This window comes from Truncatella angustata, assembly GCF_020726525.1.
Source record: "Truncatella angustata strain MPI-SDFR-AT-0073 chromosome Unknown BKA67scaffold_1, whole genome shotgun sequence".
NCBI lineage: Eukaryota > Fungi > Ascomycota > Sordariomycetes > Amphisphaeriales > Sporocadaceae > Truncatella > Truncatella angustata.
In genome coordinates, this window is record NW_025763381.1 from 5,679,610 (window position 1) to 5,693,832 (window position 14,223).

At 46.4% G+C, this 14,223-nt stretch overlaps 2 protein-coding genes across 2 annotated transcripts; both read right to left on the minus strand.

The window, feature by feature from the left end:
• Positions 1-1,878: 1,878 nt before the first annotated feature.
• BKA67DRAFT_548623 (uncharacterized protein) lies at positions 1,879-3,287 on the minus strand. The gene has a single exon (XM_046101528.1). It carries the CDS (start codon positions 3,151-3,153, stop codon positions 1,978-1,980), a length of 1,176 nt encoding a protein of 391 aa, XP_045964746.1. The 5' UTR covers positions 3,154-3,287; the 3' UTR covers positions 1,879-1,977.
• Positions 3,288-7,669: 4,382 nt separating this feature from the next.
• On the minus strand, positions 7,670-8,296 carry BKA67DRAFT_653783 (uncharacterized protein; the record flags this gene model as incomplete). The annotated part of the gene is made up of 1 exon (XM_046106440.1): positions 7,670-8,296. One exon carries the CDS (start codon positions 8,294-8,296, stop codon positions 7,670-7,672), a length of 627 nt encoding a protein of 208 aa, XP_045964747.1.
• Between the last annotated feature and the right edge of the window lie 5,927 nt (positions 8,297-14,223).

The window sequence follows — 14,223 nt, forward strand, 5'->3', positions numbered from 1 at the left end:
TTAGTTTCCATGCTCTGAGCTCTTCGCAAATACCGGGTATGTCCTTGATCATTTGATCAGTCTCTTTCCACACCATGGGACGGTCCGCGTGCACAAACCAGATACCAATCAATACATACCAAGTATGATCAAGGTGAATCACTTAGCTAAAGGCTAACAATTAATACGTCTTCATCTGGGCGTTCAATAGTATATAGCGGTATTCCATTTCCAGCCGTCCAACGATCACATTGGGCGGCATCGTTGTGCGGCGTCTGAGCAGGAGGCTCTAAACGGATGCGCCACACAATGAAACTGTGAGACTTGATTTTCAGCAGCAAATAGTTATACTGTCAAATTCAAATTTTGCAGAAATGCCGGTCATCAACGAATGTCCACCATCTAGCTCGCCGCCGCCAGTTAAGCCCCGGCTACCTGGAACGGGCAGGCAAAAGGTGTCTGTGCGTACAGTACAACACGCATGGCTTCCCTTTACTGAAACAATTCCCGCAGTTAGGCTCTTTGAGAATACTTGACTCTGAGAGCCTGAACTGACATGTATGCATCGTCGTCTTGAACGACTTTGATCTGAGAAACCCCCCAGAAAAGAATTCTCTTGATTATAGTACACCCGTAGCACGGTAGTAGATGATGAGGACCAGGAGATTATAACTAAACGCTATCGACGACTTCAGAACACCATCCCATGTTGCCAAGTTTGCCAATGAGCCGGTAGCCCATCATGCCTTGTGGTTGATTTCAAGATTCTGACAAGCAGATCCCCGACAGCCTGGAAACCGTCTTCTTGGAAGTGGGGAAGCGCTCAACTATCGTTGGTTGTTGTAAACGACTATCCGACTTCTCGACTAGGTCCGCAACTCACCGCCTGTTCCACAACTTCGGACTATTTCTAGTGTCGATTTTCTGATGCCAGATCCTTCCTATCTCACTAACTAAACACAAAGCCTATCGTGAATTACGCTCATGCATGTCATCTCCCTGCCAAGGAGGAAGATACATGCGAACAAGCGCCGATGCAACCCCTCCATCTTTAACGCCTCGTATGCGGGGCTGTTCACACATCATACTCGCAACGACGCCCTAGATCTAGCATGGTTGCGAGTCATCTGCATTCTCATTGCACCTCCGTTATCTTGCGGCTTTATCTAGTAGCACACAATATCGTCGGTTGAGAAATCGCGTATCAGACCAGGAACACTCGCTTAAGCTAAACCAAGTAGATCGCTAATCAAGGAACCATTTTCTTGCGACGATGGTGTTGAATTTATGAGCCAGGGGCCGAGTTGACTTGACTCATAGTCTTGTTGGGTATAGGAGCTGTGAAAATAACGCCACACAATTGTAAATAAAAAGACATGACTTTGCGGCTCGTCAAGCCGCTGGCGAATCGAACAACAACAACAAAAACTGTAGTCTTGGAGGCTACATGTTGAGTTCATGCTCGAGTAACCCAAATGGATCAGCTGCGCTAGGTTATCAATCGACCAATCGCTTATAGTTCGCTCAAAAGCTGACACCTCTTGTGCCATCCAGCACTGATAACGCCATCTTCCATACCTCTTATCGCCTCTGGCCAACATGAAGGTGACAGGTGAATGCAATGTAACACAATGACGGTCGATCGTCAGATCTAGGATGGTGCTTGCAACTGCCCAGGGGTCTGGCCTTGATCATGTGATACTTTACACTGTCATTATCTGGAACACTGTAAACGGCATAACCGAAAGATGTTCCAAGGTTAGGTAAAAGCTAGCATGCCATTTTGCCATATCACACTGCCGTAAGCTCAAGAGTTGCAGAAGCTCACATTCGACACTGCCTTTGAACATCGACATTTGTACCTGCTAAAAGTAGTCGACATCTGGTTTCCACTCAACATTTGTTGTTTTCGAAATTATATTTAGGTTGTAATGCGTACGATATAATCATATGGTGGCTCGTGCAATACTATAGGCCCCAGGTTTCTCTAATCTCTGTCTAGACAGTAGGGGTCGAGGATTCGTCAATACTAATTTGAAAGCCTTTTGTGGCAAGGCCATAACTTGTGGCAACTGCTTCACTACCATAGACTCTCATACCTTTCTCGTACGCAGCCGTCACGTCTTCCCGATACCCACCGGCCTCAGCGAGCAAGCGTCCCAACAAGGCTGAGTCTCTGACAGCCGTGTTTGCTCCAATTCCTCCAGCCGGTGTCATTGAGTGTGCAGCATCTCCAATGACAGTTACCCGCGGCTCATTGGGCCATTCAGGGACGCCGCTGGGCGTCGAACACGTGATTTTCCAGAAAGCAGCTTCAGACTCGTTCATTTCGTCGAATAGAGGCTTGAACCGCTCGTTCCATTTCGAAGTAAGTGATTTGGCGATATCAGCTGCTGTTTTGCCTACGATGGCGTAGTCGTCGTTGGGTGCCTTGATAACTCCAGGGGGTCCTACCATCGTCCACCCGAACTCAACGTTAGGATCGTCCATGTCGTTTGGACGGACGTTCGTAATGATACCAAGACGACCGTCAGGGTTTGAGTCGTCCGAGATCCGGAAGACCCCTTCTCCGAGACGCTTGAATGCTGTCGTTGGGGCCTGCCCGTGAATACCTCTAGCGCCGGTGTCGTAGACCTTGAGTCGGCCCCCAGACACCTGCTTAGCTACAGCCGAATTGATCCCTTCGCCTCCAACGAGCATAGATCCCTGGTCAGATTTTGTGCCGTCGGTGAAAATTGCTCGAACACCGTCATCCACTAATTCATATCCTTTGACATGCTTCCTGAACTGAACGGTATCCTCGATACCTTCCAGGAACAGCTTTCTCATATCTCCGCGCGCAATACCGACGATCTTTCCCTCTCGCGACCCCAACGACTCACCACCGGTGGCAGAATCTGTCTGCTCGCCCGTAATGGCATCAAAGCCTGCGAAGCCGCTTCCGCCGGTCTTTCCGCAGCGATCATAAAAGCGTTGGAATGCTGCAGCGTCAAGGACTGCTTCTATCGCATCCAGCCCCTCGCTGGACAGACGTAGACGGTAACCCTGACCGCGAAAGTGGAGAGAGGCATCGCGCTCAAAGATTTGAAAGGGTATACTTGATCTCTTCAGGGATTGGGCGAGCAACAGAGATGCCAGTCCGGCGCCAGAGATAAGAATGGGTCTTTGCGTCATTATGCGCCTATTTGTTGGGGTGAAAGTACAAGATTGGCAGTGTAGAGCTACAAAACTCAGTGCTCAATACCATTTGATTGCGTTTATATTAATATTGACCGTGATCTTCGAAAGCGTATACTGCATTGTGTATTACCAACTCGTCATAAATCGGCATTCTGATGACCGCGTCTTACTAATGCACTAGGGCGGATCACGTAACTATGCCTGGGCCACTATCTGTGCCACAATCGACTCCGTGTGGAGAGCATCACAGCAATTCAGAATACTCCACCGTAGCTTTACAAATCCAACCCATGGGAAGCTTCTAGCCAGAGCGCAAGACTGTTCTGTCGCTCTCAGCGCCGCTGAGGTATTGGGAGGTGGCTTTGAGGCCTCGGCGATTACTGAAGGTATTGTCTTCACTGGGACTTATACGACAAAGGCGCGGCGGAAGTCTGAATAAGCACAGTGCGTATGCTGTGGAATTCGTCCTTGACCAACAATGCCTTTCCCGTTACAGTTCTAACTGCTCGTTACATTTTTATCTCAATCGAGTAGGCTGCAGTAAATACACAACGGTCAGCCAGTATCTGCCGATTTATCGTGCCTTGGATCCTAACAGGGATGCGATGATCAGATTAGCAATAATACATTAACCTCGAATGTCAGGTTGAGCGAATCACGACGTCCGGTGCCGAACCTCCGCGCATATTGCAATATCGTGCTCGATGGCCTCAGGTCTGTGTGACATGATCGGCCAGCCCAATGGTTCTGATTTCATCAGCCTGCTTTTGTTTTTTAATTCGGGTATCGCCAAACGTGGGCAACAAAGTTCGGGGACCTGCATCGAGCGCTTGGCATAATTGCACAGGTGATGATTACCAGATTGCGTTGGCTCTCAGAGAGGATTTCATGTTGTTCTATTAATGTTCCGCCTTTCCAGATTGAATGTAACGTCCTCGCTCGTCAATCCGCAGTCCGAAGCACTTCCATAATAGTCCAAGCAGCCAACCAGAAGATAGTTGGGTCAATGGCATGGTCGCGCATCCTGGGGAGCCATGGAACATACGACGAACTCCACTCCCTAGTATGCGTACCTGACTAAGGAAATGCTTCGGCACCTATGTGTTGGTACTTGATTCTTCCTTTCGCGAGTAATTATGTTCATACTTACAAGCAGGGGCTTGAGTGAGGCAATAAGATTATCACGTTTTGGTACCGATACAGAGAAGATCTGCAGAAACCAAGACTTTTCTAGGAATACTTGGTCGTAGCAAGTCTGTGGTCATAGCATCGTATAAGAGGTACAGCTTGGTTAGCAGCGCACGCGTGCAACCATTTCAACTAAAGATGATGGCTGTTTACAATTTAGGGCTGCTGTCACCTTCTTAATTAGTGATGTGGAATGGTTCACCATCTTTTGCGAATCGGAAAAGGTTCCAATCATAACGGAACATGCTCCGCAGTACACTGCATGCATGATGGTCGGTATCAACGCCGTTTCCACGCCTCGTCCGTGATCTCATTATGAAGATCATCTAGGCACAAAAGCACGAAAACAGAACCGCGTCAGGCGGAGAAATGACTTGCTGTTCTGGACCAGATAGCGGCTCCCTTCGGTTCAAGATATTCTCCACTGGCGTAATTTTAAGATCTTATGACCTGTCTGCTATAGACCTATGGACCCACTCATTCATTATCCATCTGACTCTCGACTCAAGACACGAGTGGTCCTTTCAACTATGTGATAAGCTTGAGTAGCAATCGACCGTTGAAATACTGTCTTAGGAAATTAGGACAGAGCTCTCTACAAAAATGGCTACTAGTAGCCGCATGTTACGGTAACGGTTAAAATAAGGTTGACATATACGAGAGTGCCGAACGGTCATATAGAGAGAAAGGAATTTAAGACTTCCAGAAGTTCTGCTTCTACGGCGCATGGCCTGACATATGTGGGGGTCACTTTCACAAATCATGCGATGATCTAGAGCTTTAGCCAATGCTTCCTTAGACCTTGTTGTATCGAAACAAGATTGTGTAATGAAAGATAGCAGCACGTCAAAAACACGTTATGCCAATTCGTCTAAATTGAAAGAAGTAGAGGGAGGTAATCAAGGGACAAAGGGACAGAAGGAGATGTGCTGGGATAATAGAATCGTCAAGCTTCAACATTGCGCGTTCGCTGTTTTTACTCGATTACTTGAAAGCCGCGCGCCTTTTCTCAACCATGATGCATACATCGAGTCCAGCATTAAAACCAATCCTAGGCCCAAAGGGGGATTTCGATTTCTTAAATCCTAGTTGATGTTAGGATGTTAACAACAAAATTTTCGTGGCCGACATTGTTAATATGTCGTTATGGATGTTCAAATTCGTGGTTAGATATACGCTGACCATGATGACCAACGAGCGATAATATTCATCTATCCAACCAGTCATCTCTTGTAACTTTAACTTGAAAAGATGGTTTGTTAAGTCTTCTAAAGCTCTACGAAACTTGGATTCCCCGCATAGGTGCAATCCCATAAAGAATATGTTCTAGATAGCCCGTCTTTTAGACTTAGAAAGATGTTATTAACCATATTCCTCGTTATTTGTTCATTTGTACCTCTTGAACTAGTAGTCCACTTCACTATGATACATAATTGTTTCCAATTCCACGCAATATGTCTCTGATGCCAGCCGACTAGAGAAGCAAGCCAAGGACACGACAATTAACCTTATACACACACGCCCAGACAATCCTCCAATATGTGATCTTATAGAGTCAGTTATTCTCCCAGTAACAAAATCAATACTCTCTGACTGTTGCCTAAGAAATTTTATATAATTAAAGAACCGACTGCCTACAGGATTAACGACTCATCCCCGACGCGTACTTCCTGCCTACTTGGGCTCTTTGCTGGCAAATATACAAGGTAACTTCATATGTCAGCTGACCAAGGCATTGATCGTAAAGCTTAAATATTTGAGGTGTTATCCTTATAGGGGTTTGATCTGGAATAATATCATGGTATTTTTCTGCTATTTTATCCCTGTCGACTTATTGCGGTGGGCCTCAGGTTAATTTATAGCTTCAAGCTCACATTCTAACACGACGTCTGTGACCCATTCGCAGTATGGTCGTAATTCCATATGGCTTTTCCTCTGCTCCCACTTGCATGTGTATCATTGAGATGCCTTTCACAGATATTGCTCCGCATTCAGTAAACTTTAACTCGTCGTTACATTCGCCCGTGGGGAGCTTGATTTATAGCCTTCTGTCAAGTTGTGGTATGAACCTTCATAAAAGAAAGTGTCATGTTGAGGAAGCGCTGCGTCAAGGGGCAGTGTTGGTGGCTATATCACTTAACACAGTTAATTGACTTGTCAAACCTCCTTTGATTTCGTTATAAATTGGAAGGATTCTTCGTTGTCCAGATTCTAAGATTATCCCAGCTACCAGAAGATTAAGTGAAAACGAACGTCAGATACTTCATTTTAGAGTCATCAAAGGTTCAGAACCGAATCTAAAGATTAGTGAGCTCAATCGAAGGCTCATTAGTATGCTAATGACGAGATGTATCTAAAATAGAATTTGGCTTCATCCAGGCTTTACAAATGTGTTTCAATCCTGACATAGGTCCATCGCCAAGATGTATCACTAGGTCGATTAATATGCCATCATCTAATTCTTTTTTTTTTTGAAGGAGCTATTTTAATTGTATCCGACCTGTCAATAAGCTTTGCCTAGACTTATTTATTATGGACAAAAGAGGTTCCCCCCCCTTTCTTCTAGAGGAAGTGCAAAAATCTGCATATATCCGCAACAACAAAAAGCTCAAAGAAATGTGTGGAGAACGTAGTTCTTCTACTGTAGTTAGCTCGGCCCAACGCAGTGACGTATCATACAAGTGGGTAAAAATATGTACCAGAAAGGGCTCGTCTCTGTTGATAGAGGCTCACCGGGCCATCTGTCCTTATTTGAGACTGAGCTCCTCAGGCGCCCACTGCGCAAGAGCAGCCTTGGTTGCATGGCATGCATTCTGCCAACGAAGTCATGATTGATGGGAAAACCACGTGTCCACAACATATATGCACCATATTTATTGCACATGAGGTATGTCTGGAGCTACGACTTTTTGGGACTTACGACAATAAACATTACTATTAACAATATCACGGAAGCAAACTCAAGGCAATTGCGAAAGTCAGAGTTCCACTTGGAAATAATTTTCTTGGTTCAACTTGTGCATGTATACGAACTGTGATTATTGGGTATGAATGTTTATAGTGGTTTACTAGGTACAACTATAGCTTTGTTATGTGTAACAGCCATCATTATGTCGTACAAATATCCTAACTCCGACGCTTGTACCCGTGACGCTGAATATGCTAGATCACCGCCCTGAACCACACATCGCGATAGCCTCGATAAACCATTTATATAGTAGCAAAATGCAGATTCCCAGATGACGCCAGGCCGATAAATCAAAAATCAAGGCAACAAAACCTCGGCGAACAAATCCAAAAACGTCTGTGTGTGGAAAATCCCTCAATCCCTCAAATATTGTCTCCTGTGACGGTCCTCGATAACAATTTCTCGGTCCCTTTCATGATTGCGTGGTCTGGGCTCAAACCGCCGAGGTCCCTCCACATAGCGGAACGTCTCATATTCTGGCTCAACCCTGACAGGGTATGGTACGGGCACACGAACAGGAACGATCTTCTCTCGTTCAATGTAGACCTCTCTCTCTCGGCTGTCCACCCGGCTGTGGCTCCTGCTCCGACTGCTGCGCGAGCTTCTGTGGCTCTTGTGGGATTTGACAGACTTGACTGAGGGGTCAACGTCGACAGCGATGACCTCAATAGTATCGTCAAAAACTGGCGATGGTGGCGGATGAGGAGGTGCAACAATGACGACTGGCTCAGGCGGAGGAGGAGGAGCAATGAAAATGGGCTCTGGCAGAGGAGGAGGCGGAGGGGCCACAATGATGGGCTCTGGCTCCGGCAATCGTGGTGGTGGAGGACATACCACGACCGGGGGAGGCGGCGGCGGGGGGACGATCGTGGTGATCCGCGTGCGAGTAGTGACACTACCGTTGGTAGGCGGCTCAAGATACGTCCTCTTTTTGTACTTGTGGTATCGCGGACCGCGCGGGGCTTCATAAGAAGAATACATATTGTTAGATTTGTGTATTCCTTGCAGTGATCAGATAGATGGGCGGTTGAGTTGTGAAATACAATACTCGGTACAAAGATGTGAAAGGGTAAAGTCTAACCTGTCGAGACGAGGCACCACATTTCTACGACACTTGTGGGTAGCCGGCTTGAAATAAGACTCGTGTAAGTGGGAAAGCGGCAACGGGAGCGAATCCTGGAAGCTGCCAGTTACGTCACTTCGCTTCGGGTATGGCCCGAGCTTAAGCTGCAGGGTCTTGGGGTCTTGGGGTCTTGGGAGTCGAGATTAGAAAACAAGAAAACAAGAAAACGGTGCCGGAAATGTGACAAGAGCCAACCGCTTCGAAAAGGCCGAGATTTGCTGTAGTCGGGAATGAAAACCCCCTACGAATAGCTGTATATTTGTGTGCTGTGTAGACAGTAGCAATTTCCAAGTTCCGACCAGCCGTTCAAACATTCACCCAGCATGGGACCAGGCCGCTATTATACTTCAAGTGTCTAGTAAAGCCCCCACAAAACTATGCACTTCATGACCTTTGGGCAAGCACACCTCGCTCCCGAGTCTCAGATCAAAGACAGATCAAAAGCAAAGGGCCGCAATACTCACTTGAAGGTATACGAGTTTAACTCAAACTGCCATAACCCTGGTAGGTTGGTGGTGAGTTGGGCAACTAGCTGATTGGGTAGAAGACATCGCTAAAGCTAATGGGGGCGTGATCGGATGACGTCCTTTGCTTGTCGGCCACCCGCATGACCCAACCAAACCATAAACAAGGACGACGTCTGGCCCCCTGTCTCAACGGCCAGCCGGGCCATGCCTTGCGCCGCGCGAATCTTGCACGATCTCGGGTGGCCGCGTTCGCGGAAAAGCCTTCGAATTTATCGTTGCTCCACTAGTTGGTGTCTTTTTTCTTTGACTGGGATCCAAGCGAATCGATGAGGCTGACCTGACATGGATCCCGGATCCTGTCTGACAGGGCATGGCTGCTCTCGTTGGGTTACGCAGCAGCGGAGCTAAAGAAAAGTTAGGCTAAAAATTCAAGGATGAAGCCTTTATAAAGCTGCTACGGATCCGTATTGTCGCCGCCAAAGTCCGCCTTTGGAATTGATCATCCTGGGTCAGGCTTTGACGAAAGCTCGCTTACTAGGAATACTGAAACCAGCCAACGATGCACTCGGCAGGCTCTGATACGCCCAGATAATCTCTGTTAGAGACTGATCGATTGGTGGCAAGTGGACCAAAGAGCGCGATCTTGACACTTGTGGTATAAGAGGGAGACAGTATCGCTTGGGTTTCAGTCAGGCCAGACTACCTATACGAAGCTTGATACCCAAGGACTGCGCAGCCGAAATTCGGACTTTTCAAAGTTACTTTTTGGTGGTCCGGAATATGATTCGTATGTCCATTGAGTCTGAACTGCTGATGATGTAGCTGGTCTTCGGCCTCGATCACCATGCTTGGAAATCTTCTCAAGATAGAGGCTTGATAATATGCAATGATCATGATGATATAACAACAACTTAGTACCCATTAATCGCTGTGCGTAGAAGCCTAGGGCCACGCACTGCCTGCGCTTTTATACCACACAATGCCCGGAAGCAAGGTGTTATAGTCTAGTCGTAAAGTTATATTACAATGCCAATGGTATCTTCGTCTGCGGGAATTGTCTATCTACGACTCATATTGAAAATGGTCGATATCTCGGTACAGTCTTGCATACTTCATATCGCCAGCTAAGCAAGTCATGATAAGCGGCGTTCCATATTACCTTGAAGCGTTTAGCTAAGGGGGTTAGTTGTTATGATTCGTGTAGCTGGCGAAGGCGAACCCTCTTTACTTTGCTCTGCAGTTCTAGGCCGTCTTGCCTCATCTCATTGTACCAACATGCTGATCACTCACCCCATAAGACCATATAGAATAACCAGAGTGTCCAATGGAGTGCCCCATTTCGAGCCAACTGCCCCGACTACCCGTTGGTGCCGCTCGCCTTGAATAAATGATGTTGATATCGCAGACTTGTTAGTTATCTATCCTACTCGTTCTTACTATAGGCATTTTTCGGGTTGTATATCATACTCCCATATGGCTCTCGGTCCTTCAATTCGATAGACAGGAATTTCTGTCCTTGTCCACGCATATCTGGAAATTCTACTCATCGCGTGCTTGGCCTGTAGTGTCTCTTGTTCCTGAAGCTTAAACACTTTGCCAAGGCTGATGTCGAAAATAGGCTGAGGTATGCTGGGCTCAGTTGCATGGGGCGGAGGCCTGTGTATCTAGAAGGCATCCCTTGCGTCTTGGACTACTTGCCTGGGCTTTTGTGCCCACTCCTAGTGTCTCGAGTGTATTCAAGAAATGATCCACTTCCGGCTGCTGTACTTTGCGTGGTTCCCATTGACGCTGATTACTCGCATTACGGCTTTGCGTAGATTTATGTCTAGGGCCTGCCTCAAGTTCTGGCTCTGGGGTACGTTGTAGGCCAGTACTGTTTGCGGGGGAAATTTTGCTGACCGGGGGAAAGACTTTTGAGTCGTCCTCGTCGCTGACGCTATCATCCGAGGAGAGCAGGAAGCGTGCTGCTCGTCTGGAAGGGTGCACTGATGTTTCCTTGCTTTTGTTGAGTTTCTTAGCCATCACTTTCTCGGTCAGAATCTTTTTTGTCACTTCTCCTCATCGATTATTTTCTATGACCGAGCGACACGGAGCCGTCCTTTCACCGTCTACCTTTCTCCTGTTGAGGAGTATTATTTGACGTGATCTCGTTCCTTGGACTTGATAGTTCCATAAAGAAAACTGACACACAATAAGTACCGATCTGTTGGCTTTTCTGTTCCCCCTGCGGTGACATGTGTCTCACCGAGAACCTCGGATCCCCAGTATTTAGACCATGGTAGGCCGTTGGTGGTCGACGAGGCACATATAGATTGAGCTCGGCCACGTCACCGAATAATCTCTCGAAGTCATTAAGCCGCCAATGCTGGCCATTTTGTGTCTCACAGGCAATAATATTCTGCTTGCGTAGGTCGGAAACCAACCTTGTCGCCGGGAAACCACTGGCTCTTTGAAACGGCGGTTGGCATTGCTCAGTACGGCAGGTTTTTCAAAATTAGTGCTCGAGGTAAGTAGCAGAGCAAAGATGCTTATTCCAGAAGGATCCGAAGCTGTAGAGGAGACAAATTGTATATTGCCATCATAGAGTAAATATGTTAATGAGTTTAGAGTACAAATTTGGTTAAGAAAAGAAATATTTAGATAATAGGTGATATTACTGCTTCAATTGCACGCTACGTCTTCGGAGATAGAGATTGAACAACTGTGGCAAATTTGTGCGTTGTTTGGACAGTGGAGTTGTGTAAACACACAAATTTGACTTCCAGCTTTAGATGGGTAGAGGTAATAAATATTCACCACGGTCATTAATTGCTCAAGACTTGTGAAGGCCGACCAAGTCATTGGTCCATGCTCCTGTCATTACCTCTTCAAGTTTGAATTCCAGTTTAGTCTACATTATTATGGCGAGGCTCTGGCTCAATAGTTGAGGCTTCAAGTACTCATAATGGCACTTGTGAGCATATTCATTCGTATATTAAAACGATTGGCTCATTATGAAATACTTACAAAGTCGCATAGACATTCAAGCTGGTGTACTCTATGCTTCTCCATATATATTCGACGCCGTTTAGATTGTATCAAAAATCGGCTCATCTTGGTCGAATACAGGCTAACGGTGTAGATCCATTGACCTTTCTCTGTAATACGCATAAGGACAGTTGTAGTGTTAGCGTTCTGCTCACTCTCTGAGAGGGGGGTGCGCCACCCCCGAATAGAGACGTGATTATATATTTCCATGAATACACAAGGTCTTGTTTCAGTCACAGTCAAAGACATGCATACAAAATTCGAGCTAGGTCTTCGCAAATCGAAAAAGGAAATGGAAGAAAGCCGATGCTGCTACCGAAAGCTACATATTACCATATTTCATCTTTGAGAAACGCGTGACTTTCGCTTGAAATACTTTGGAAGACATGACGGTCGCCGAGCATATTGCATATATACAATGCTAATCATTATATTTTAATGACCGCTTGAAAATAGTGCCTAAAAATCTCGAACGATGTGCTCGCTTGCAAATAGTATCTCATCATCCAAAATCCACGTCGTTGAAGGCGCCTGGGAAGCGTGAGGATGCCTAGTTGGAGCACCCTATAGCATGCTGTTGCTTATTAAATCTCGAATACATATCTATAATGACCCACACTTATATAGACTTCCGAATACTGTTTAGTTATGTGGGCTAATATATTCAATATGGATCATCGCTGCCCACGGCAGTATTCGAGACCGACGTATATAACTAAGCTCGATAATAAGAAGTCAAACGGTTCCGCCGTCGCGGTATCACAAGGATTCTGATATGAGAATACTCAGAGATAATTGCATATGAATAATTAGCTCCGTCATATCACACGCACTTCACTTGCTCACGTATTGATTGACTATCATAAATTCAATAGGTGAAACGGATCCTTAATTTAAGGGCGACAGGTCCCAAGCCTATTTGTGGACACTAAATAATCTGTTTAGTATTTCTAGACTATGATCCTGTTTACAAAGCGCTGACTGTTCTTGAGAGATCTTACGCATGACGGCCTTTGCAGGCCGTTTCCTCATTTGCAGACTGATATGGTGAACATCGGCCCCTGCACAGACCCCACACGCTGCAGCACCTTGAATATGAAACGTACCCGAAACCAGCGCGTTATTTCGCAAGCGGGCATGAGAGCAACGCGCAGATCTTCTAACCCTCATGATTTTGAGACGAAAGTTGACGGCGTACAGTCGGAAACATTGCAGTGCGTCATGCATTGTTGTTGCTGTAAGCGAAGTCTCGGGTTAGCGCAGGTAACAGAAGCCGCACGATACGTGACGGGGATTGGGCACGCAACTTTGGCAGTTGGCGAGCAGAAGATAGAGCTAGTTTCATTTTCAAGAGTCAACACGATATGTGCAGTTCAATCCTTGTTATCACACGTGGATTGGACTTCGTGTGACAATTGCAGGAATCACTCGGATGTGGAACAATGCAACTAAGTGTACGAAATACGAGATTGCATGGATACTGGGTGCCTTGCATGACTGCGCTGGGTTGCGCGACACGTAATTTGATGAGGATTGGACTGTAGGATTTTCGAGCATTGCCTGCCTTGCCTGCCATTGATTAGTCTTGAATATCTTGAAGCCAAACTTGGATTTCAAGAGATAGGCGAAATGTGGATTGTCATCCCACTCTTGGCGACGCGACGTGCCGCGCAATTGGCAACGTTTACTTTGCAGATTGTGTCCAGGTAATATGAACATGACTCAGGGTAACAATTCAATATACTTCATACGGGCTTACCAGGAGGGTCCGCGGTCCTCAATCTCAAACGCACACTTGATGTGGTTCAAATCGATATCGGTCAACGTACCGAATTTCGCTTGGGAAAAACCTTACTAGTTAGGGGGAATACAACAGTGCAGCTCGGCACTTTCCGTGGAAAAGGAATCCAGCAACACTCATAGCATGGGGCCATGGCATGGTCATTATCACAAGAGTACAGGGTACCGGTATTCGTCTTTTCTGATAATCGACGACGTCGAAGGAAGGGATGATTTATTCCGGCTCAGCTGTTTTGGAAGATGATGGACCCGAAAGCCTGAACGAAGTATTTGTCGACCACGAGGTTTCCTTGCTACGGCAGAGTCTCGAGCCGGTGTAGCATCATGTACAATCTCTGCACATTGATTAGAAGTCTCAATGGACTATAACTGGGATTGTGCATCTGAGGTTGTGCAAGATCTGCCTGCCGCTGTAAGACAGATTGCCAAGTCTGTCGTTCTAGAACGACGGAACAAAAGCAAGGCTGTTATAAGTGTAAAGCGCCAACAGC

What these genes read in the sequence shown, in the direction of transcription:
- BKA67DRAFT_548623 (XM_046101528.1), bottom strand. Translation starts at nt 3,153, where the DNA reads ATGACGCAAAGACCCATTCTTATCTCTGGCGCCGGACTGGCATCTCTG.